The 25,389-nt window shown below is 37.2% G+C and overlaps 1 protein-coding gene across 1 annotated transcript in view; it reads left to right on the forward strand.

Annotated features, from left to right (window-relative positions):
• ABRAXAS2 (abraxas 2, BRISC complex subunit) overlaps window positions 1-8,496 on the forward strand; it is a 49,405-nt gene extending 40,909 nt beyond the window's left edge. The window contains exon 9 of the mRNA XM_063307324.1: window positions 6,475-8,496. Within this exon, the coding sequence (XP_063163394.1) occupies window positions 6,475-6,944 (470 nt within the window). The 3' untranslated portion in view covers window positions 6,945-8,496. The remainder of the gene's footprint in view (window positions 1-6,474) is intronic.
• Window positions 8,497-25,389: the final 16,893 nt, after the last annotated feature.

A 25,389-nucleotide genomic window follows, 5' to 3' on the forward strand; every position in this document is an offset into this window, starting at 1 on the left:
AGGGAACACCATTGCTTTAACTATGCAGGCCTTTGTTGTCAGTGTGATGTCTCTGCTCTTAACTATTTTATCAAGATTTGTCATTGCTCTTCTCCCAAGGATTAAGCATCTTCTGATTTCCTGACTGCAGTCAGCATCTGCAGTAATCTTTGCACCTAGAAATACAAAGTCTTTCACTGCTTCTACATTTTCTCCCTCTATTTGCCAGTTATCAATCAAGCTGGTTGCCATAATCTTGGTTTTTTTGAGGTTTAGCTGCAAGCCAGCTTTTGCACTTCCTTCTTTCACCTTCATCATAAGGCTCCTCAGTTCCTCTTCGCATTCAGCCATCAAAGTGGTATCATCTGCATATCTGAGATAGTTAATGTTTCTTCCAGTGATTTTAACTCCAGCCTTGGATTCCTCAAGCCCAGCACGTTGCATGATGTGTTCTGCGTACAAGTTGAATAGGTAGGGTGAGAGTATACAGCCCTGCCGTACTCCTTTCCCAATCTTAAACCAGTCCGTTGTTCCGTGGTCTGTTCTTGCTGTTGCTACTTGGTCATTATACAGATTCTTCAGGAGGCAGACAAGATGACTTGGTATCCCTATACCAAGAACTTGCCACAATTTGTTATGGTCCACACAGTCAAAGGCTTTAGAATAGTCAATAAAACAGAAATAGATGTTTTTCTGAAACTCCCTGGCTTTTTCCATTATCCAGCGGATATTGGCAATTTGGTCCCTAGTTCCTGTGCCTTTTCTAAACCCAGCTTGTACATCTGGCAATTCTCGCTCCATGAATTGCTGAAGTCTACCTTGCAGGACCTTGAGCATTACCTTACTGGCATGTGAAATGAGTGCCACTGTTTGATAGTTTTGAACATTCTTTAGTGTTTCCCTTTTTTGGTATGGGATATAAGTTGATTTTTTCCAATCTGATGGCCATTCTTGTGTTTTCCAAATTTGCTGGCATATAGCATGCATTACCTTGACAGCATCATCTTGCAAGATTTTGAACAGTTCAGCTGGGATGCCGTCGTCCCCTGCTGCCTTGTTATTAGCAATGCTTCTTAAGGCCCATTCAACCTCACTCGTCAGGATGTCTGGCTCTAGCTCACTGACCAGACCATCAATGCTATCCCCAATATTGTTATCCTTCCTATACAGGTCTTCCATATATTCTTGCCACCTTTTCTTGATCTCTTCTTCTTCTGTTAGGTCCTTGCCATCTTTGTTTTTGATCATACCCATTTTTGCCTCGAAGTTACCTCCAATGTTTCTAATTTTCTGGAAGAGGTCTCTTGTCCTACCTATTCTATTGTCTTCTTCCACTTCCACGCATTGCTTGTTTAAAAATAATTCCTTATCTCTTCTGGCTAACCTCTGGAATTTTGCATTTAATTGGGCATATCTCCCCCTATCACTGTTGCCTTTTGCTTTCCTTCTTTCTTGGGCTACTTCTAGTGTCTCAGCAGACAGTCATTTTGCCTTCTTGGTTTTCTCTTTCTTTGGGATGTATTTTGTTGCCGCCTCCTGAACAATGTTGCGAACTTCTGTCCATAGTTCTTCCGGGACCCTATCTACTAAGTCCAGTCCCTTAAATCGATTCTTCACCTCCACTGCATATCCTTAGGAATATTAGTGAGCTCATATCTAGCTGATCTGTGGGTCTTCCCTAATCTCTTTAGTCTGATCCTAAATTGTGCAAGAAGAAGTTTGTGATCTGAACTACAGTCAGCTCCAGGTCTCGTTTTTACCGACTGAATAGATGTCCACCACCTTTGGCTGCAAAGGATGTAGTAGATCTGATTTCGGTGTTGTCCATCTGGGGAAGTCCATGTATAAAGCCGTCTCGTAGGTTGTTGGAAGAGAGTGTTTGTTATGCAGAGTGAGTTGTCTTGGCAAAATTCTATCAGCCTATGTCCTGCTTCGTTTTGTTCTCACAGGCCATGCTTCCCTGTAATTCCAGGTGTGATTTGACTGCCCACCTTAGCATTCCAGTCTCCCGTGATGAAAATAACATCTCTTTTAGGCGTGTTGTCCAGTAGGTGCTGCAGATCCTCATAGAACTGCTCTACTTCAGCTTCTTCAGCATCTGTGGTTGGGGCGTATATTTGGATCACTGTGATGTTAGATGGCTTGCCCTGAAAATTGAGATCATTCTATTGTTTTTTGGATTGTATCCAAGCACTGCTTTAGCCACTTTACTATTAATTATGAAGGCTACTCCATTTTTTCTGTGGTCCTCTTGTCCACAGTAGTAGATCTGGTGGTCATTTGATGTGAAGTGGCCCATTCCAGTCCATTTCAGTTCACTGACGCCCAAAATGTCTATCTTTAACCTTAACATCTCACCAGTAACCACATCCAATTTGCCCTGGCTCGTAGATCTTACATTCCAGGTTCCAATGGTGTGTTGATCCTTAGAACATTGGATTCGCCGCTCACCACCAGCACCGTCAGCCACTAGCCGTCCTTTCGGCTTTGAGCTAGCTGCGTCATCACGTCTGGGGCTAGTTGAACTCATCCTCTGTTCCTCCCCAGTAGCATTTTGACCATCTTCCCACCTGGGGGTCTCATCTTCCGATGGTATACCGACATATCTCTGTTTGTACTGATCCATTTAGTTTTCACAGCAAGAATACTGGGGTGGGTTGCCATTACCTTCCCCAGGGATCGCATTTAGTCTGACCTCTCTGTCATGACCTTCCCGTCTTGGGTGGCCCTTCACGGTTTAGCTCATGGCATCATTGAGGTGCTCAAGCTCCAGCACCACGACATGGTAACGATCCTTTGCTGAAGGTTAATGAAATACTTACGTGGTTTTCAGTTAGATCTTCCTCTTTTATCATGGCTGGAGCTTTGAGTTTTATAGGCTTTCCCTACTGTAACTGCCTTCAGTTTTGAAGTTATGAAAGAAACAGATACTTCAGTTATATAATGACTGAATTCAATTTTATATGTAATTTCTACTAGAGAAGGAACAGGATAGGCTCAGATGTAGCTCCAGTCCAGTGCTAATATTTTAGCTGGTATAGCTATGCTAATTGAATACACAATGAAGGAATAGTGAATAGACCTAGGATTAAATTATTCAAGTTTAACATATTCACTGAAAAGACCAAAGACCTTTAGCTGGGGGATATAAATAATGGATACAAATTATAATCTTTGAATTGAAAGATGCATTCTTTTTCTATATGGCTCTAAATAAATAGTCTCCTTGAAATATGTTAGCTTAGGCTTGCAGTTCTTAAATTCTAGTTAAGAACCATTTGGCAGTATACTTGATGCCATTTATAAATAGCTGACTGGGAAGCCATGTTTTTTCCATTTTGTAGGTAGCCCCATACCAGTTTACCTTACAATGAGCAGCCTATTAAATAATTCAAGTAGGAACCGGTCTGTTTTGTATTACGGCACTTTATCTCTTTTGTGTTGCTCAAAACATTACATTGAGATGTATCTTCTATATTAGCTGAGGATTTAAATTAGATGGCGTGCTCTGGCAAACTGGGGAGAAAGTTAGAGGACAAAACAAGGCAAATAAAGAAGAAACGGGGTTAGAGGAGGTATGGACTGAGAAATTGAATTGACTGTATATTGGGCTAATAAATTGATGGAAAATGCCGTGTGTCAGGAATAGAAACATACATAGTGAGAGGTACAGCCCTACAGAGATAAGCCTGTGTATTATATATGACTGCTTTTCAAATTTGGGTTATGACATACCACATATTACATTTTCCGTTCAACTCAGTACTGTTATCCTATTATGTCCTGAAGTACTATAAGCCCACCATTGCCCATAGATGTTAATCTTAAGCAATGTTCCCATGTACTTACTGAATGTCTACTGGATGGGCAATTAAATAAAGCCCCTGAGTATCAGAAAAATAAAAAAATCCTTCTGGTAGTACTTGTATCAGAGAGGACTCAGTTATGGAAAGTAATTGCAAGAGTCAGAGGATTTTCCACATAAATGCAAGCTTTGGCAAGTGTAACAAACCATCTATATCTGAATTTGCCTTGGATCTTTAGATAACAGGGCCTTTGGTTCCCTGAGAGGCCCCTCACCTGTGCTGGTGTCATTCCTATTAAAACAAACAGGTGAAAAAATGAACAAGCAAATAGGAAGCACTAGAGGAGGAAGAAGATGAGACCATCCAGCCTGGTGTGGTGGGTGATTTCTCCATTAATTTTCTCCCCACCCCATCCCCCATTTATAATTGGTTTGCCTGCTGTCATGACAGGAACCCGTCATTTTTGCTTATTTGTATGCTGCTCAATATTATCTTAAAGAAACATCAAGAAATATAAATCACTATTTTGAGGGAAAATATATAACCTGCATATATCTGTTATACTCCTAGCATTGGAGTACAGCTGGTATGTAAAAGTTCAAAGTGATCAGAGAAATTGAATTTTATTGACTGAATTCATGCAAGCCATAATTGCATGAATTATGCAATTCTTACAATAGCTGACAATAGCTTAGACGGCATACAAGAAACTAGCAAAGGTATCTGTGGCAATGTGTGTGGTGCTTCATATGCAACTTGGAAGTAAAAGCTGAAGGTTCACTAAATGGCAGGGCAATGATAATCCTCTGCACTTTGTCATAACGGTAGTAGTGTTTCTTCCTTAATTCTGTATAAGAACTCTAAAACAGAAGATAGCATAACCATTGAATGATTTAAAAAATAGAGAACTGTTTTACTGTACTAAAGAGTAAGGAGCTGTCCTAATGTAATTATGTCACAGAGATACTGTGAATGTCCATGTTGTAATACTATATTGCAGCCCTAAGTGATGCAGAGAGAAAAGGATGTTGCATTTCGCTAGGTAAAAAATTCTGGATTGTCTCCAGATTACCCACAAGCATGACTTTACTCATGAGAGTCCTTACTAGCTATATTCTCCAATTTTCCTTTCTCTGAAAAACTGTTCCAGAGATTTGTGGAAACCTCTAGTGGTATGAGGGGAATTTATGGAGAAGTACATGGTGAAAGCTACCTTCATTCAGTACAGATTCTGCTGCATCTTGATTCCTTCTTTGAATGAAGGGGAGATCTGGATTTGGATCCAGCTTGAAGTGCTTTTAGAGTTCAAAAATTGCAGTATCTCCACAAGGGAAGATGTACAAAATTTATTTTACAAAAAAGAGAGTTAGGAATTTTACAAAAATTCCTAACTCTCTGTGCATACATTTACAAATGTTACACATATTTTCAGAAGACAAAGTTTGCAGAAAGTCTTGATAGTGTATATGTTATATATCACTTCTTAAAAACAACGGCTTTTCTGTCAATATGGCTGAATGCTAAGATAAAAATGCTTTGGTATGTGATTAGTTTGGTATATGATTTATCTAATTTTCCACTTCCTCCTCCCTTTCAGAATATAGTGGTCTGAGGAACATAACACTGGAGCACACAGTGCATTTCCCAAGGAGATGGCATCATAAACAGAATGCTTGCTTAGAAATTGTAGCTTTCCTTCCAAGAGTTAGAGATTTATGACACATGGGATGTTGCCAAAGTAGACATACTGATTTCTCCACTGGCATCTCCCAGTAATGTAGGGAAAGAATGCCAAGGTACACATACTAATATTCAAAGTGGTAATCTACAAAATATTGTACCACAAAAGGACCTGGAAAAATTGGCACCAGGATGCAGTTTGTGGTGACATTTGGATGACAAATGAATTGTGATCCAGTTACCTGTTAAGTTGAAAAGCAGGGAAAGCTGCATAGATGTTAATTCAGATGGTTTTTGTAACAGTGAATATAAAAAATGAAGAGATGTGCAATCTCAGTGTAATGTTCTAGTCATTCAGTTCCTATTAAAATTTCTATTGCTCTTGGTAGGTCAGCATATAGCAACTGTTAAGCTGCAACTTAGGCTCTCCTAACAAGAAGCTGGAGGTTGCAGCTTTGATTCTGCTGAGTTATTTGAAATTAAGCCATCTGAAGAATTCAATCTGTTCTTGCATCAGTCTAGTCTGCTATGTCATAATTGCGATAGACAGACAGACAGACAGACAGATCCTAAATATTCCCTATTGTTAACTGTACTTTTCTTTTTTCTTTGTGTGGAAATCCCTTAAAGCATGTATGGTTACCCATTGCGAAAGTTGTGTTCCTGCCTGTCCTTCAAGAACACTACCAGTTGAGTTAATTGAACTAAGTATCTCTACTTAAGTTAGGCCAACAAAATAAAAGCAGGATATAAATGTGAATCATGTGAGTACTAGCAAAGTAATTTATAAGAAAATAAAGTTCAATTTATATTTGATGTTCAAAATTGGAAACTTTTCACTTAAATCATTTGCTTACATTTGCGTACAAGTTGAGTATAAACTAACATATTAAGTTCCTTTCCCATGTATATATAGAAAATTTTCCACAAACAGATTAGAACATAACTAGACTAATTGTCTTGATCTAACTGGTTGGCATTTACAACCTTTACTTTTACACTTTTCTAGGATTACAACAGACTATCTTAAACAGGCAAATGTCACATGATACCTTGGAGCCTATATTTATACCACAAATAACACATCCTGGATTTGTCGTAGAAAGTAATCTTGAAGAATCGGATGCTTCTGATCCTCCTCCTCCTCCTTATGCTGACTTCAGTGTGATCAATCATGACAGTGCTGTACGTCCTGGGGTCCTAGAAAGCAGTGTTTTTATGCCTCGACCTCAAGCAGTGGGCTCTTCTAGTTATGCTTCCACAAATGCAGGATTGAAGTATTCAGGCAGCGGAACATCCATGCCACCTTGTTCCCAAACGACCACCGATGATAATGTTAATGAATCAGAAGACAGTGACTATGAAAATTCGCTTGACCCTACAGAGTCTTCTGACAGTGAATACGCACAAACAAGAGATTCTCGATCCTTAGCACATGTGGATGGAGATTCCAGGAACACTCAGATCTCTCAGATTTAGTATAGAGCTTAACATAGGACTATCTTTCCTAATTGTTACAGAAATATTTTGGAATTTGACTTTGAGGAAATGAGCTACAAAAGAGGATTATTGTGCACAGCAGATATAAAAGACTTGAACCTAGACGGCTTATTCACTTTGATACAGTTTTACAAGTTTTGTAATGGAACCATGAAGATAATCAACCTGTACTGATTGATGAGTTTCAGGATGTACTGGTAAATAAGCAAAGTGAAATTTGAAACAGTTGTAACTTTTGTTGCCATACCTTCCATAAGAAAAAAAAAAAGGGATTTAGCAACTAAGCATGGTCTCTAATGATCTTAAATCAAACCTTACCTCGTGTACTATCATGCCTTGAATTTTAGAGAGGTTGTTTCTAAGAACTTAAAACAGCAGGCTTTTTAATGATGAAGCCAAATAAATCATTGCCAGGAAAAAAAACAAGCAAGCAAACCTTTAATTCCAAGAAGCCTGATTGGAACAAATGTGAATTGTCCTCTCTGCATGCTCTTTCAGTAGAGATGAGGTTTGTTTCAATCTTTTTCTACAGGCCTAATGTAAATCACTTGACATTATGGTTGCCTTTTTATGTAGAAAGGCGATTACCAGTAAATCATCTGTGAATGTCCTAAGCATACTACTTTGGCGTTGGTGGATTTAATGTGACTTTGCCACACTGTCCTTATTGTCTTGGTTTTGTTCTTAACACATGGAAGCACATAGTGGAAGTGGTCAGTTATGTCAGAGTTTTGTATTAGAAAACTATAAATGCTGAATATTTACTGAAGATAAGCTCTTGCAACGTTCTTGCAAAAAAGCCCACACTTGCGCTTAACCTGAAAGTTTCCTCTTAAATTTAAATCTTAATTCTTATTGGGGAAAGGGAAACTTCGCAATTTTGGAAGCATGAAGCAGATTCTGCTCAAAGCAATTTAGACGCACTTATTTCTTTATTATATGTTTGCAGCACTGGTGGAGGTCGGGGGGTATTTTTTAACCCCCGAGATAAAACACAGTGCAATTTAAGCATCCAATTTGGCTTTCCTTTCAGTTACCAAACAGTGAACTGTTCAGCCTATGACAATGTGTTTTAATCATACATAATTCTACTCATTAATATCCAACCTCCCCCCCCCCTTTTCTTTTAAGATGTCAGACTGACTTGGGCTAAAATCTCAATAGCTAAGTCTGAGATCTATTTATTATTAGTCTCTCTGTGTCTCTAATGAGTAAAACAAAATAGCATTTAAATGATTTATCTCCTTCGATATTTCAGACTGTAAAACATTTCTCTTCCACTACTTAATATATTCTTTGGCCTTAACATGATGCATTTTGTTTTTCATTGCTGTAGTCTGTTCTAATTAACAAAAAAAAAAGTTGAATTTTATTAACTTTGGGTATACAAGCTACTATAGTGCTGGTTTGTTCAATAAGTGCTGTTGCCATCTCATCAGTTCATTCAAGACATTTTTAATCTTGCTCAGAAACTTTTAAATGTACATCTTTGACAAAGGTAAATGTGACAATAAAATCTTATTTAATCCTTTATCTTTTAATATTTGTCAGCAGGGTTCCATTATAGCAAAATCATGTATCTGCAAATAAAAAATTATTTTGTTTTCACATGAAACAAATTATTGAAAAAACTACATATTGGTCCCTGCATTAGCAGATAGTAAAGAGAAGCATGCACATGATTGTGGTATGTATGCAATAATACCAGTGTTTAAATGTTCATGTATTCATGCCTAACAAACTGCTACAAAGATTATTGCAGCCAGTATTATCTTTACTTCAGTAGTATTCCCCAAAAACTTCTGTGAACACTTTCATTTACTATACACACTACTTATAGATGATTCGTTCTGTTGAAACAGTTGTTGAATCTCTGCATTGCCTATTAAAAGGCATTTTTACAAAGTCAGAAGTCAGAAAACTAAGTTTCTATCAGTGACTTCTATTTTAAGTCATCAAGGAAACACTGCAGTGATTAATACTGCAGCCCAACACATATTAAAGCTCAGTTATATTCCTTGAATCAGTCAGTCTGAAGCTGAAGATACGCCCAGTGATTTTTCATTGAGCTGTGACCGATTCTGTCTATTCTGTCTGTGAAGTTTTAACATCTGGCCAAGAACGTCATTTCCAGAGTTTTCACTAAATATTTGAAAAAATTACTCTGCCTCATTACTTCATAGAATCACTTGAAAATACAGTTCATATCTAATATAGAAGTGTCAGCATTTGGCTGCATATAGGCTACACTTAGAAATTAAATGAGCCTTTCTCACATTGGGTGGGAATTCTGGGAACTAAAGATCAAACACATACCAAAGTGCACAATCTTAAAGAAGGCTGCCATATGCAATCTCAAATATAAGAACATATTGGAATTCATTGGCTTTTGGGTAACAGATTCCAAGGAAAATATTAAGCCTTTCTGATGAAAAAATCCCAAATTCAAGCTGGAGACATATTCTGAAAACAATTAATACAAATAAAAGCACTGATAACCATAACAACAGAGCATGAAACAAACTTTTTTTAAACTTTCTGAATTGTTTGAGGCTATAAAGAAAGAAATCAGGGCTATATGTGGCCCTGAAAAGATTTATGTGTAGCTCTTCCAAAAGCTTATCCAATTGTACTAATTAACTACATCATGAGTAATCTAAATCAAGTTTAGTCTTTTGTCATTCACTACTCACTTGTTGGAATGTAATGTTGGATCTAAAAACCATAGAAATAAAGCTGAGCTCCACTGAGGCCTGGGGTTCTCTTCAGATGCTGCCAGGGAAAAGCCGGTGCAGATCCATGTGGGCTCTGAATCTGCCCATTTAGCCCCACCCTCCATGTAGTGCCTGCTCCTGTTACCAGTGCACTGCCAATGTCAGTGTTTACCAGGATCTCTGGCTCACTTGATGCTGAAAGGTTCTTTTAGCAAATATAAGAAGCTGGTGGTTTACAAATCAAAGCACCAAACTCTAGTACCATATTTATGTAAAGAATGGCTTTGGCCCCACTGGGCTGGTAATGAGCATTCTGGGAAGCTAGTTCACCCTCGGGTAAATGCCCATTTTGCGAATAGGCAAATCTGCCGTGGCAGTCATTTTTCTGAGTGCAGGCATCACATGCTCTTAAAATTACAGATGTGCTCCTGGTCCAAAAGATTGCCTGTCCAAGCAACAAAGACCCTTTTTACAAGTAAGGACCCTATATCTGAAAGAGGATTTAGGTACTGCATTGTAAAATGCTGGTATCTGTGTGTTCTGTTTTACAAGTGATTTTCTTCTCTGAGTTTGCACTTCTTTATGCCCTGTTGAATGCCATTCCAGACTTGTTCTTGACATTTATAATTGTTGGTATGCTCACCAACAAAGGGCTAAATTACAAAGAGCTGGTTTGAAAAGCCATAGTGCACACATAACCTTCACACAATCATGGAAACTAGAAAAATAGATAGGAAATAGACTATCCAGTGATTATTCAGTTTAGCAGATGATAGAGAAGATGCTTTTGTTGTACTCAAATTATTCTTAATTTGAGTACAAAATAATGTATTGCATATAATTCTGAGAGCAACATGAAAAATATTTCAAGGAAGATAACTCTGTCAATGACCTATTCCGTAGGACAAACATATAATGCACTTAAGGTAAGAAATATGGTTCTTAAAAGAAAGCAAGGGAATATAAATAGGCCTCCTTATGTTAGGGTATTTCTTTCCTATTAGGGGATGTTGGGCACTATCTTGGGGCTGCTTCCATGGCCCCACCTCATTTCCTATTGTGAGTCTTAAGTGGCACGTGGTTGGATTCATCTTATTTCCTACTGTTAAATGTCTGCTTTGCTGATACTTCCACAAAAGCAAGGATTGTCCAGAAAACCCTCTGACCTTCCCCAGGTGTAATTATAATCAGGGCAAAGCAATTGGTCTGATAGCACCTGCAGAATTTAAAGCTGCATCAGCTCTTCAAGGTGGCCTGCATTGTTCCAAATCAGTGAGGAGGGACAGTCCTTCTCATAGCTTCCTCATTTTATCAAGGCCTTAGTATGAAGTGTTTATGAGAAGTTTATGAAAAGTTTGATTCTAGAGGCTTGAAAGAGTATAATGTCTTCCAGCTATTTACCAAAACATCTTTGTACTCCTGAGAATTACAAATTTGTGTGTGTGTGTGTGTGTGAGAGAGAGAGAGAGAGAGAGAATAATCCTGAAAACACAGCTGTTACTCAGTGTCTTACCCCATGGACTACTACTAATTTAAAATTTTAAATACTTATTAAAAATATTAAGATCCAATTCCCATTTTTGTAGAAGTTCTTAAACTGGTAGGAGCTTCAACATTCATTTCCTTTGAATTGGAATTTTTTTTTTTAAGCAGTATGAATTTTTTAAAAACTTTCAGTTAAAGCTATACTCTGCAATTCAGAAATGAAACTTTTAACTGGTTTTTTCCTTCAACTGATCAGTTATACATTTATTTCCAACACTTAATTATTCCAAAAAATATATAATTACTCCAAATTATATTTTTGATGTCTCTGTTCAAAACAGTTGGAAACAAAGAAAAGTATGCATGACAACTGAGCTGCTTAGAAAAGCATTTGGCATGTTTCAGACCTATGACATTTAAAATTACTCCAACTTCTTTTGAATCTCATTGAGGCAGTATGGTCTGTCACAATACTTGTATTGTCCTTTCTCAGTGTCCAGTGTTCTGGCACACTGGTTAGACTTAATAGGTTCCATATTCTTACATGATGTTCACAAAGACTTGATGCAGCAAAGGTGAACTTCCTTGTATTCTTTTGCTCTGTCCATATTCCAGCTCACATTGGCTATTTGATCTCACGCCCTCTCTCTTTTCTAAAATCTAAATTCTCTATCCATGTATGATTTTAATCTTCTTTGTAAGATATTAAGCAAAATTTTGTGTAGCTGAGGAATGAGTACAATTGATTGGTAATTTGTGCATTCTCGTGCATCTTCCTTTTTTAGTGTAGGCATATATACCGACCCTTTCAAGTCTCCAGACCACAGAGTCTTGTTCCATATTTGTGGGCAGAGTTATTACCATTTTAACCGCTTTTTTCTCCTGCAGCTTTAAACAGTTCAGTGGGTATTTCATCTGTGCTTAGTCCTTTCATATATGGCGGCTGCCCTATCGCCTATTGTAACTTATTTTCTGGTTGGAGTTGTTTCAGAATATATTCTGTCTACAAATGTTTCGGTCATTCTATAACTCCATTTGTATAGTAAAAGGTTTCAATATAAGTCTTTCATCTTACTTTAACATCATTTGCCTCTGTCAGAACTCTTCTGTGATTAATTTTTAGTATTCCTACCCTCCTACCCTGGGTATACATTTTCCTATGACTTCTCCAATAATCTTAAAAGGATCTCTCAATTTTCTTTTTTTATCCCTCCATTTCATTTTTTCACTGCAATATTTTCCTAGTCTGTCTTGTTGATATAATCTACATTCAATCATCATACTCTTCCTTCCTCCATCTTTCTTTGGCTTTATTCTAAAAGATAGCTTTGTTCTAAAAGATACTTGGATCTTTTTCTTTTTAAATGTTGGGGAAAATGTCTCTGCTTCACTTTTCACATACTAAATCTGTTCTTTTTGTTGATCTTATTTTTTTACTGTGTTTTCCCAGACATATTTTGCTGGCACCCCTATTCTCTTTAATTTTTCTGGATTTTATATACATATTTGTGACCAATAATTCATGGTCCATTCCACAATATGAACCTGGATGTGCTCTTTTCTTATGAGGTAATCTGTGCTTTTGATGTCCATCTGGTGATATCATAAAAGCCTGTGCTTAAGTTGCTTGAAGCAGGTGTTGACAATAAAAAGACTTTATTAACCAATCTCCTGCAGTATGGCATTTACCCATGATTCCAAGTTCTGCCTTTTCTCCCACCTTGGAACTCCAGTCACTAAACAATAGTATTTCATCTTTTCTTGGTCTTGTCATTTATAATATATTTAGCAATGGCTTGTACTGTAGCACATTTAATCATTTCCTTTGAGTATCATTCCATCATATATACTCATATCCAGAATTATCAATCATCTGAGTTAGTGGCCTGTTCTGGTCCACTTACATTTACTTATTCCTTAAACATGCAGTTTAATATAGTCATATCTGCTTTGACCAAGTTTTCCTTGGTTTGTATTCCTCTCATTTCCATTGCTTTCTTGGTGCTGCACTTAGATATAAGTGCAGACCAAGTAACAATATTACAATAACTATTACTCATGCCCTAATGTATGCATCCTTGTAAAGAAAGAATTTCTCTTTCAATATTAGCACCATCAGTGATAGACTTCTTTGTGGCAAAATTCTTCCCAGATCATCACCTCCAGACCTCATTGTAGAAGACCTGTACAGGTAGTCCTCGGGTTACGACAGCAATTGGGACTGGAACTTCTGTCGCTGAGTGACATGGTATTAAAGCATGACATCATGTGACTGTATCACTTAGCAACAACAATCCCAACAGTCCCAGTTAGCATCGTAACCCCAGGACTGCACAAGTTGTTAAGCAGGAAGAGACAGGAGTCCCAGGCAAGGAACATGGGGGGTACATGGGTGCTGCAGGGGGGCAAGGTATGCTGTGGGCAGTTGATATGGAGTGCAGATGGGCTGGCAGGGGCCAAGGGCAGGTGCTGTGGAGTGCAGTCAGGCGGTGGGGGCTGTGGGCAGTGGAGTGCTGTGGGCAGGCATGAGCTATGGAGCATGGGTGGGTGGGTGGATGCTATGCGTGGGTGTGCATGCACTACAGAGTGCATGCAGGTGAGGGTGTGCTACGGAATTAGGGGCTTCTCGGGAGAAAAAGTAGGAGAGACACAAGCAACTTGCGACCTAGCCTGCTAGCTTTGCCATTGACTTTGCTTGTGGGAAGCTGGCAGGGAAGGTCACAAATGGTGATCACGTGACCGCGGGAGTGCTGCAACCATCATAAGTGTGAGCCAGTTGCCAAGCACCCGAATCGTGATCACGTGACCACAGAGGTATTTCAATGGCCATAACCTTGAGGGCCGGTTGTAAGCACCACTCAGCACTGTTGTAATATTGAACGGTCACTGAACAAGTGGTTGTGACTCAAGGACAACCTGTGCTCTTCCTAATTATGTGCAAAGCTTGAGAACTATGTATCAACATCCCATTTAAGCAAATCCCCAGCAAATACTGGAGTCATGAAAAACTGCAGCTCTCCAGCTTCTGATTTCAAATAATTCTGCTCAAGAAAGTAAATCCCAAACTCTTAGTTATTGAATATGGTATCAAAAGCAATTCAAACTTTATTTGCTTAAAGGTAGCAGTAGCATCTGTCTTGACTCTGAAAGAAAATGTGGAATTTCCATCCGGTTTGGACGTTTGGGAGGACTATTCAGAGATTTTATGAGGATCAAGAGTTCAGTGGAACCCAGGAGGGAGAAGTCTTGTTCTTTCAGCAGCAGAGTTTGGAATGTCCATATAGTAGCTATTAAATTTCTAATGCAGGTTTTGTATCATACTCAACAATAATCAGTAATTCCTCATTAAAATTAAGTTAGTTATAAAATGAATGCTACAGGATTCACTCCTAGGCCCTGTACTACCAAAATTATTATAAATGATCTGGATGAAAGAGTGGAGGCAACACTTATCAAATATGCATATGATGAAACTGAATGGGATAGCCAATTTCCTGAAGCAGTCAAATTATTTTGTTAGGTTTGGGAAATGGGCTGAAAATAACTGAATGAAATTTAAGAGATAATGCAAAGGTTTTCATTGCGGAAACTGAAGTCAAATGCACAGTTATATGATGGGGAATATGTGGCTTGATGATAATGCTTGTGAAAAATGTTAGACTAGTGGCTAATTCATTATTTATTTATTAATGATTAAACATACTCCACAATCTGATGACTCTCAGTGGCTTACAAATACAGTATAACAAAACTAAAACATTCACAGTACAATAAAACAAATGATAACATTATCAAATCCCTCAGTTACATGTGATTATAAGCTGCATAAAAGTAGTATTATGAAGCTGCAAAAAAAGAGGCAAATACAATTTTAGGCAGCATCAACAGAGGTATAATTTCCAAATCACAAGAAGTTATTGTGCTATCTTTTCTGCTCTGATAAAATCCCTTCTCTGGGTAGCTTATGGAAAGAAGGAAATTATGATGTAACTTTAGAGAGAAAGGGCAAAATATAAATGTATCTATAACCATTGTGAAGAATATCAGAAGCTGCTTCTTTATAATCTTTCGTTTCCTTTTCGTTTTCATTTCCTTTTTCTATTTCTTTTATTTCCTTTTTTTATACTATTTACTATTTTTCTTTATTTTCTCTTACGATTTTTACTTTGTTAAAAATTTCTTCAATAAAAATAATATACTGTATATATAAAAAAAGATAAAATCCCATCTCTGACTAATATGTCAAATTAAGGGTACGTTATTTTAGAAAGGATTTAGATAAACTGGAATTGATTCAGACAGAGGCAAGAACGATGACCAGAAACTAAGTCCTATGAAGAGAGACTGAAGGAAATACTTAGCTCTGAAAAGAGAAGACTAAGATAGCAATATGACAACACTTTTCAAGTACCTAAACAAAGATTTTTTTCTCCATTATTCCAAAATGCAGGACAATGAATAATGGATTTAAGGTACAGGAAAGATTGATTCTGCTTGAGTTTTAAGAAAAAAAATCAGGAAGAGGTGTGTTAGTTGACCCAATTTCTCAGAGAAATTGTAGGCTTCTGTTCAGTGAACATGGGCTACACAGGCATCTATTGAGGATGCTTTAATTTGAATTCCTATATTGAGTACAGAATTTATCTCAGTGGCCTAAATCAATGTTTCTCCACCTTAGCAACTTTAAGCTGTGTGGACTTCAACTCCCAGAGTCCCCCAGTCAGCATGCTGGCTGAGGAATTCTGGGAGTTGAAGTTCACACTGCTTAAAGTTGCTAAGGTGGAGAAACACTGGCCTAAATGGTCCCTTCCAACTCTATTATTCTATTCAACTGTGATTCTGTGTAATAACCTGATACACAGAAAGCTTATTTCAGAAATTGAAAATGTTATCCAAGCAAGAAAAACAAAGAAAGCTACATGGCAAAGGGTGCAAAAGTATTTTGAGAGGTATTAAAATAAAGCATAAAAAAGAAACTGATGTGGGAAGCAGTTAGTCCACTCCATGTCAGGGGGTTAAATGAGTACCAGGAAAAGATGTGGACCAGACAGGACATCAAAACTCAGGAAAATGAGTTTTAATGGCAAATGGGAAACTAATCAGAGAAACATGCTTTCAGACCTTATGTTTGAGAGCTGCAAAATATTACTATCTGGGTAGTATTATTAATAATACTAGTATGGTTTTATGGTTTTATATATATGAGCCATCCAAAATCTTATGATAGGAACTGCACAAAAATTGTGTAAAACAAAAATCAAAATTGAAAGATTTCTACAAAAAACTGCAAAAAACACATAACTTGTCTGTTAGATCAGCCTCTGTGCCAGAAGTCTATCAAGCAACGGAATTATTATTTGAAATGAATAGGAGAACTGATAGGTAATTAGCATCTGCTGTATGACTCTTTCTTACTTTATAAATTTATCTTTAACAGTAGAGATCAAAAGGATAAAACTGTGTTTACAAACAGAACTCATTACTTCCAAGAAAAGCAACATTTTAATTTACCTTCTCAGTTATCAATTGCAGAATGGCTTATTCAACCCCCAATTGGTCCCATAAATGTTAATAGGTATAAGTTGCGGCTACCTATATTTTGTTTAAATATAGTAAGGAAAAACCTCTTGGTAAGTTCTGTACAACACTGGAACAGTCTAACTCTGGAAGTTCTTTTCACATATTTAAGAGAAGGCTAGACAGCCAACTCTCATGGATGGTTTAATCAGTTTTCCTGAACACTGCAGAGGGTTGGACTAGATGATCTGCATGGTCCCTTTCAACTCCATAATTCTATGTTATAAATATGTGCCTTTATTCCTACTGGTAACCAGACACTTGAAAACGAGAACCTGATGCACTAAATGTGTATGAACTTCTTTTATTCTCCTGTGTGTTTTAAACTGGAGAATCTATTCAACCTTTCTTCATTAGTTGTCTCTTCAACAATTCATATAATTTTTCATTTGTTGTTCAAAAACAAATTATAAGAGGAGAAAAATTAACCTTACAATTGTTCCTTATCAGCACTGAAGAAAATAATCAAAAGGATTTGAGTCATATTCTACCTTGTTACTATGGTGGCAGATTATTTTCATCTGCCTGGATTCCTAATGTATCATTTGAGACATATTATAAATGGAAACATAGTAAGTGTTCTATAGCCAATTCAAAATAATCTTCTTGTACTGGAAGTGTTGTTAATCCTTTATATAAAAAGGAATGAATATCAAAGCCACACATTTAAAAACAAATAATAATCAGACTTCTCCTCAGCATTCACAGGAATGTCCAAGTCTCTCATTCAAACAATGACCTGACTCAGGTCTACTTAATTTCAGCAAGATAATTGTGTTATATGAAACAGATGTCATGGCTCACACATCTTGCTTAAGCCATGGTTTGTTCTGAAATGGTTCACACATAATGCTAAACTGTAAGGGAAGGTTCCCATGTTGCAGTGGCTGCATTAAAACATCCTGTTAAGACCAAATTAAACAGACTATGTCATGGCAGCTGTCTTTATGTTTCTTACAATCTACGTCAGTCCATCTCTCCCTGCAAGCAGCATCTGTTTTGAATTAACAGGATCTTTCTTTGCATTTTTACTCTACCTAGGAATTCATTGCTTTAACTGCTTGCTTGCCTGCCTGTTACAAGTTATTTTTGGACTGTCAGAAAACACAAGCATGATTGTTAATGGGTTAATGTTGTCTGAATAGTGAGAGTCCAGATAAAAGGCCTATATTCTCAGAACAAACTTTAAAATGCAATAAAAACCAAACCATTTTGTGGTTTGGAGACCCTACATCTGTGACTTTGTTAATTGCTGTTATCAGTTCATGAAATAGATGGCTGGATTGTTGAAGAAATAAGAATAGAAGGAAGGTCCCTGCTTTTGGTCTAAGTTTATGTACTCTATAGTCTATGTCTAAGCATTCAACAACAAAGACTAATCAATATGGATTTATTCTCAAGTAAGTGTGAATACCATTATAGCAACTCTTATAATATTATGCCTGCTTCTGTGAGAGTAAGACCCTGCTCCATGGCATGAATATATGTGAAGGCTTACATAACCTGTAAGAGAAAAGCAAATACAAACAAGCTGGAGAAATGCTTACTAAAACACAGAGATGAAAATTATCAATTCTGAGAATCTAATTAAATTATATTTGGATTTTTTTGAAAGTGAATATTAAAGAAAGAGAGCATGTAGCATGCTGGGTCTAAATTTTATATATTATTCTTCAGGACTGAAAAAATTGTCTTTAATGAGAACCTCAACCATATGGGAACCAGCCTCAAACATTTCAGGTGTCAGCTTTACACAGAACTACAGTATGTTAATTTCAAACTTCTACCTTTGGTAATTAAATCCAGTGTTTTGCTATGTTAAATCACTGGGAAAGTGGCATTTTCTTCTCCCCCATCCCCAATTCATGATAAAGTGCCTTACCCTGGTGGATCCATAATAAATTTATGAGGCTTGGTACTGTAGGTATAATGAGCAAATATTGGCCAATATCTGTCAAGTTACTGTTGATAACCAGTCATCTTAATCTCATCCCATTTTGTAAATGTGCATATTAATATCTTAAAACAAAATCAAGTATTGGGAATGCTGCTTCTCTACCTTTTATTTTGAAAAGGGGGATTGACCTTGGCACAGAAAATTGCAGGGCTAATGTATAATATTATGGAAATCTAATTATGTAGCTGCAATGAACAAAGTCCCCACAGTCCAACGTAGGTTTTAACCATTACATTACTTGCTAACTTTTCCTCTTATGTTACTATTGCAACACCAGAGCAATTGCCGAATTACCAGATGAATGCACATAGCAGATTGAAAATGGGAATATCAGTCTTGATTAGGTCAGTCTGGGACATATTTTCCAGGGATTAGGATGCCAAGAACAAAAAATATGATACCACTATCAAGCTCAATGTGACACATGTGAAGAGGATTCATACAAGGCCTTCCAGGTCATAAATCACTGGTTTGCAACTGTTAGGGCAGGATACTTTTTTGCAGCTAGACTAAAAACAGGAAAGTAAGTTTGTTGTTGGATGTTTATGCAGCTTTGGAAAAGTCCCATTAATATGAACAATTAAAAGAGAGAATAGAAGAAAGAGGGAAAAATGTCTCTGAATTGTCCTAATCTTCAATCTAGTGCTATTAGTTGCTTAGCAAAAATAGTCAAAAAGTTAAGAAAAGCTGTTGCTTTAGCTTAAATATCTTCAGCTTGTTACAGATTGTCTTATGGCTTTCCTTACATAAGTGTATTAGAATTTGAGATTTAAGTTTATTTTTCTGGTGGTTTAATGATCAACCCTGTATAAGCTCACTAGAGTAGAACTCAAGTTTCAATCAGGATTCCCAATTATTCATTTCCATATAGCACTGTCATCTGTTCACAAGACTGATGCTTGTCTAATAAGCAGTTTCCTACCTTGAGGACCTATCTGGTCTATTACTGACGTAGTCTAGATCCTAATGGTCAACTTTTGCTAAGTACCCCTGTCCTTCTGTACAGTATAATGATTCTTCATTTTCAGGGATTTTAGTTCATTTATAGTTTCCAGTGGACATTTCTTGGTTCTTATAAGTTTCACCATTTTGATTGCATCCCTTTCTTCAGAACTGAGAGCACATCCCCATAATTTATGACTCAAGATGCTGCAATTTTAATACAGGATGAAATGCTTAAGCGGCAAAGTGCCCTGCTATATTGCTGAAGAATTGACTTAGCACTCAAAGAAGAAAATCAATTATTTTTCTTGTGAGTTATCCCTTTAGATGGTATAGGTTTTTCTGTATTATTTTCTTCCCTTCTGCTAAATGAGTTTAATGTAGGAAGGGAACTATATTGGAGGGAAGGGCAAAAATATCCTATTTGGATTGTGTTGAACACACACTCTCTCTCTCTCACACACACACACACTGTGCTAGCAGTAAGTGGAAATGGGACTTGGTTCCTGTCATTACTTCAAATAAATGTTTCAGTATTTTGTTAGGTCTACCACTTCTTTGCTTCACTTAACAGTAATTGGTTCATTGGCAGCTTAGGTCACATAAAAATAACAATTTTTCTATGCAATCTATTTTTGAAACTGCACAGTCTGATCACTAAACTTAAAAAAAAGAATAGGGCTATCTCCTATATATTTAACTCAGAGTAAACCCTATTGAACTGGGTAATTTTTAGGTCTGAATAAGCACATCACTTTTTCAGTGGCAATTAGCTATAGAAAGTAGACTTGAAGAGTAGATTGCTGCTTTTGCCGTGTGCCAGCCCAAATGCTTGTTTCAGGATCTCCAAGTTTTCTATTTCCTACTCAGGCAGTCTGTGGCCATTGAGCATGTTACTTTTGCAGAGAGTTATGTGGAAGTATGGGTATGCTATTTTCTTTATTTTTACCTCCATAATATGTTTCAAAATATATTATTAATCTTTCAAACTTTGGGACTTTCACAGCTTTCTAATTATTATTTTTTGTTGTTGTTTCTCAGTTAGCTCCATTTGGGGTACATTGACATCATAATCTGGCTTCTTCTTCATTAGCTATTCCATGTGTTGTTTTGGCAAGTGGTATGCCTTGAATCTCTGTGTCAAGAGGCAATATACCTCTGATTACAAAATTCTAGAACAAACAAGAGAATATAGTTATGCATATCATGCTACCTTCCAGGAGCATCTGATAGATCATTGTTTTATGCCAAGAATGGGAATCTGTGGCCCTTCAGATACCACAATTCCCAACATATTTGGATGGGCATTGCGATACCCAGGATCCACATCTGCTAGGCAACAGCTTCAATCATCCCCAGCCAGATGAATCGTTAAGTGTGATAAGTTAGATTCTTAATTCTTCTTTAGCTTTGAAATGCCCTAAGACTGTAATCTTATATAAATGGTGTGATTAACTTGTGGCCCTCCAGTTGCCATATTAAAACAGCAGCCCCAGCTTGCATGCTTAACAGTATTTCATCATCATTGTAGTTCTTTCTTTCATCAGATCTGTAGTTCTTCAACATCTGGAAGGCCACATGTTCTCATTATCTTAGTACAAAGAATATTAGATTTAAGACTATATGAAACTCTAGTCATGTCATTTATATTATTATGTAATATGTTATTTATTTATAGTATTTCTGTATCACTGACTTCATACAGGATTTTGGTGATTTACATCTGTATAAAGTTTTTAAAAACCCAAACAGATTCTGGCATCAGAATTATTTCTACATTCTTCAACAAACTTAAACTCTATGTAAGATCTCTGTCTTGATGACTTCTCAGAAGAATAAAGGGCTGAGCTCCATCTAGATCTCTGGAGGTAAGATGTTCATAAAATAGGAGCAGAGCTTGAATAGCATTATATTTCTGCCTCCCTCTTTTCTGATCTCCACCACAAGTAACAGGCTGCTGAATTCAGTACCAAGTGCAGTTTCTGGGTAGACTTCAGAGGCAGCCCCATGTAATTAATGATACAGTAGTTGCTCTGTGAGGTGATGAATGTATAAACTTTTGCCAAGGAATCATGATATAGAAGGGGCCATAAATGCGTACTTCATAGGCTCACCTGTCTATCTAGCAACAGCTGTGGATCTAAGAAACCACCACCACCAAGTCACTGATCTACTCCTCTCAGTCCAAAGTTATCACTGGAGCTGGCAATGTAATATATGGTCTCTGAACAAATTGCACCTCCATTTTGCAGTGATTCAGTCTCAACTTGTTTCATCACCTTTAGACTCTAACAGCCTCCAGAAACAGGGAGGGATGCGTACTGCCACTCCAGCCTAGCCTGTACAATTTGGTATGATCAGGATATTGAGGATATTGCACCACTAACCAGCAGATTACTTTTCCCAGTCACTTCATGTACATGTTTAATAATGTGACTGGGAGAGGGAGATGAATCCTATGGCACCACACAAGTGAGTAATTGCCTGGATTACTTTTCCTCCCCCACTACCACTGATTGGTATCACACACTCATGGAAAAAGTGGAACCACAGCAAAACAGTGACCCCAACTCTCAACTCTAGACAGTCCAGAAGGATTTCATGGATGATGATATCAAAGGCCAATGAGCAGGTCTAAAAGGACCAGGAGGGAACATCCTTCATGCATGGTCAAAGGAAGGTTATCCATTAAGGTGACCAAGGTGATCTCTATCATGTGCAGGTCTGACCTCTGGCTAAAATAGGCCTAAACATTCTACTTCCTCTAGGAAGTCTGGAGACCACCTGATAGTTGTCAAGATTCGCTGGATTCAAGAAAGGATTGTTACAGGGTCTCTTCAAGACAGTGGGCAAAGACCCTTCACAAGAGAGGCATTAACATTCTTCCAGATCTATCCTCTCACAGTCTTCCTAGTTTCCCTAAGGAGCTAGGTAGGATAGGGTCAAGCCCACAAATGGCTGAATCAGTTCCACAAATAATCTTATCTACTCCCTCAGAGTCAGCAAGCTGAAGCAAATCCCAGATAATTTTACAATATAAGATAAAATAACCTTACCTAAGCCAGTCACCTCCTCTGTCTTCATTCATGTTGTGTCTATGTCAGAGCAAACTGGAGTGCTTTTATCCATAAAATATTGCCCCATATGTGTTTGTGTATACCTACAATAAAAGCCAGTCAAATTACATAACACCCAAAACAGTTGTTATTATTTATAAAAAGCCATAAATCAAAATGAGGAAAATTATGTTATTTAATATTTACATTGTGCTTCATGGAGAGAAAGTTTTCACTTAGTCATTCTATTACCTTTTTATGGGACTTAACTCCCTAATGTGTGTATAAGACTGAAATCTAAAACATGAACCAAATATATCTCTTCATATTTGCCAAGCTTTAATCAGATTTATGGAATGGTCAGCATGCAAGAAACCTGTGCTGTAAGTTACTGTGTTGTAAACTTTCTATGTCTTTTCTACCAATAATATACTTTTAAGAAGCTTTGGTGAAACCAAATTTCATGTTGCACAGGAATAGAAACAACTGAAGACATGTGCTGGTTTGAACATGGCTTTGTGGTTCCTCTAATAAATCTCTAATAAATCTCTAATAAATCTCCATCTTGCTTTAAGTGAAATATATAAGGTCCATCTGTAAACATTACATATTTTTCCCGGAATATTAATACTAGAGATACAACTGAATTGTTGCTGTAACATGCTATCCCATGTTCATTTTGTTGCTAGGCTGCTACAGTGCATCCAAAGTAAGTCTTCTAAAAATTCATCTCCACGCAGATCCATTGGAATAATTGAAGTTACAGCTCAGTGCATGCATATAACGTGATAGGTAGTAGTCCAAGAAAATTTCTGCAGAGCCTTTCACCTCTTTGGGGTACTGGTTTTAACCTGAGAAAACCTGGGTCTTATTATGGTGGTCCCAGCCATGAATCCAAATCACATTTTCTTAACTTCCTTTACCTCATAGTATTGAGTCAAAAAAAGAGGAAGGGACTGTATATTTTGACTTCTACAGAAGAAGATTGGGATATGCATTTATGTGTACACAGAAAAATCTTTTCTCTCTCTCTCTTTTTCTTTTGTCATGCTCTGCCACTAAATGAAAAAAATACCGCTTAATATATTATTGCCACACTATTATGTTCAGACTTACCTAACAAGCAACTGTTCTAGTCTGTTGAACACAATGTTCCTTGACCCCAAATGCACCCTTCCTTTATGTTGTTTCTAAAAGAATGCTTTTAAAAATTATAGTAGAATTTATGTCATTGTCCCCACAATGACATAATGTGTACTTTACCAGGAGATGTGCCAAGCAGCAGATTTAGCATTAGGCAAATTGTCTGGTTTAAAACAAAAATTTAAAGCCTCCAGTAGAGGAATGTCACTTGTACAATGCTTCTGACAGCAAGCAAACTATTGAGTTTACAAGATTTTTGACAATGATTTCTGAGGCATATTATAATACACAGTAGTAATGTGAACTGAGGTGAGTAAGTATACATGAAACTAAAGGAATGGCTAATAATTTCCACTTCTATTTTTCAATAGATGACTCATGTGCTAGGGATTTTACATGATGAACATCAGGTTTTGAATCTTAATGTCAGTGCTTGAATGAAACTACCCTAGTTTTTTCTGAAACCACGCAGGTGCATGCATGCACATGTACACACCCATAACTGCAATGAGCCATGATTCAGGGGTCAGTTTTTTAGCTTTAAGGGCCTCCAAGTATTGTCTTTGATAGCCCATAATTCAAAATACATAGTAATAAGAAAATGAATTATGGGTATTACAGGATAGCAATATGATAATCACATGTGTACTGTTTAATGAATGTCCCTTTATGTTTAATTACATATAATTACCATCCTATGCCTGCCATTTTTATGAATATTAATACAAATGAGAAATACTAGTTGTTGAGGATCTGGAAAAATGTAAATAAATTAGTAATAAATGGACTAGAAATGTTACAAATACATAACGCCAATGGTTTGAAAGTTAATTTGAAAATCTCTAATAAATCAGAAACAGATGTATTTGTGCCTTATTAGAATTCACAGTTCTTGGTTGGCAAATAAATAGAGGAGGGAGATGGGAGATGTTGGGGACAAGGCACTGGATGAATACTGTTTCTTTAGAACAGGCTCCACTACCTTTTTCAGGCTAAGGATCATAACTTGAGTGGAGTACCATGATTATATTTTAAGATGTGAGCAGACTAAAATAAAAACAAAAATTAATCTTATTTAATCTACTCCCCATGTCTTAAATTACAGGTAGTATTTCTTCTCTTATATTTGATTTTCCATGCTTATGACATTAAAAATTGCAATCCAAAGGCAAGGGCTCCTGTCATTTTAATATAAGCCCTCTGCTTCTCCAGCCTCCTGCCGCCTCATTCCTGTCCTCCCGTCCCAGCTCGCCGCTGCCTCAGCCCTCCTGCAACCTCTCTGCCCAATGCCACCCTGCACCAGCCTCTCCGGACCCAACCATTGCCACACCTCCCCTTCTGCACCTTCCCAGCTTACTGTCGATAACGTTTTTTATCATCTTTTTTGTGAATACGGAATATTACGTAAGTTTAACCCCGTCCCGTTTTTGTCTCAAGGAAATACGGTCAGCCTAACTTTGTGCAGTGATTCCTATCTTCTTTGTGTTGATGGCCCTTCCTGTCTCATTACACTGTGGATACTATAGAGTCTATACTTCATTACAAATCCA

The sequence above is a fragment of the Candoia aspera genome, chromosome 6 (genome assembly GCF_035149785.1).
Source record: "Candoia aspera isolate rCanAsp1 chromosome 6, rCanAsp1.hap2, whole genome shotgun sequence".
Classification (NCBI taxonomy): Eukaryota; Metazoa; Chordata; class Lepidosauria; order Squamata; family Boidae; genus Candoia; species Candoia aspera.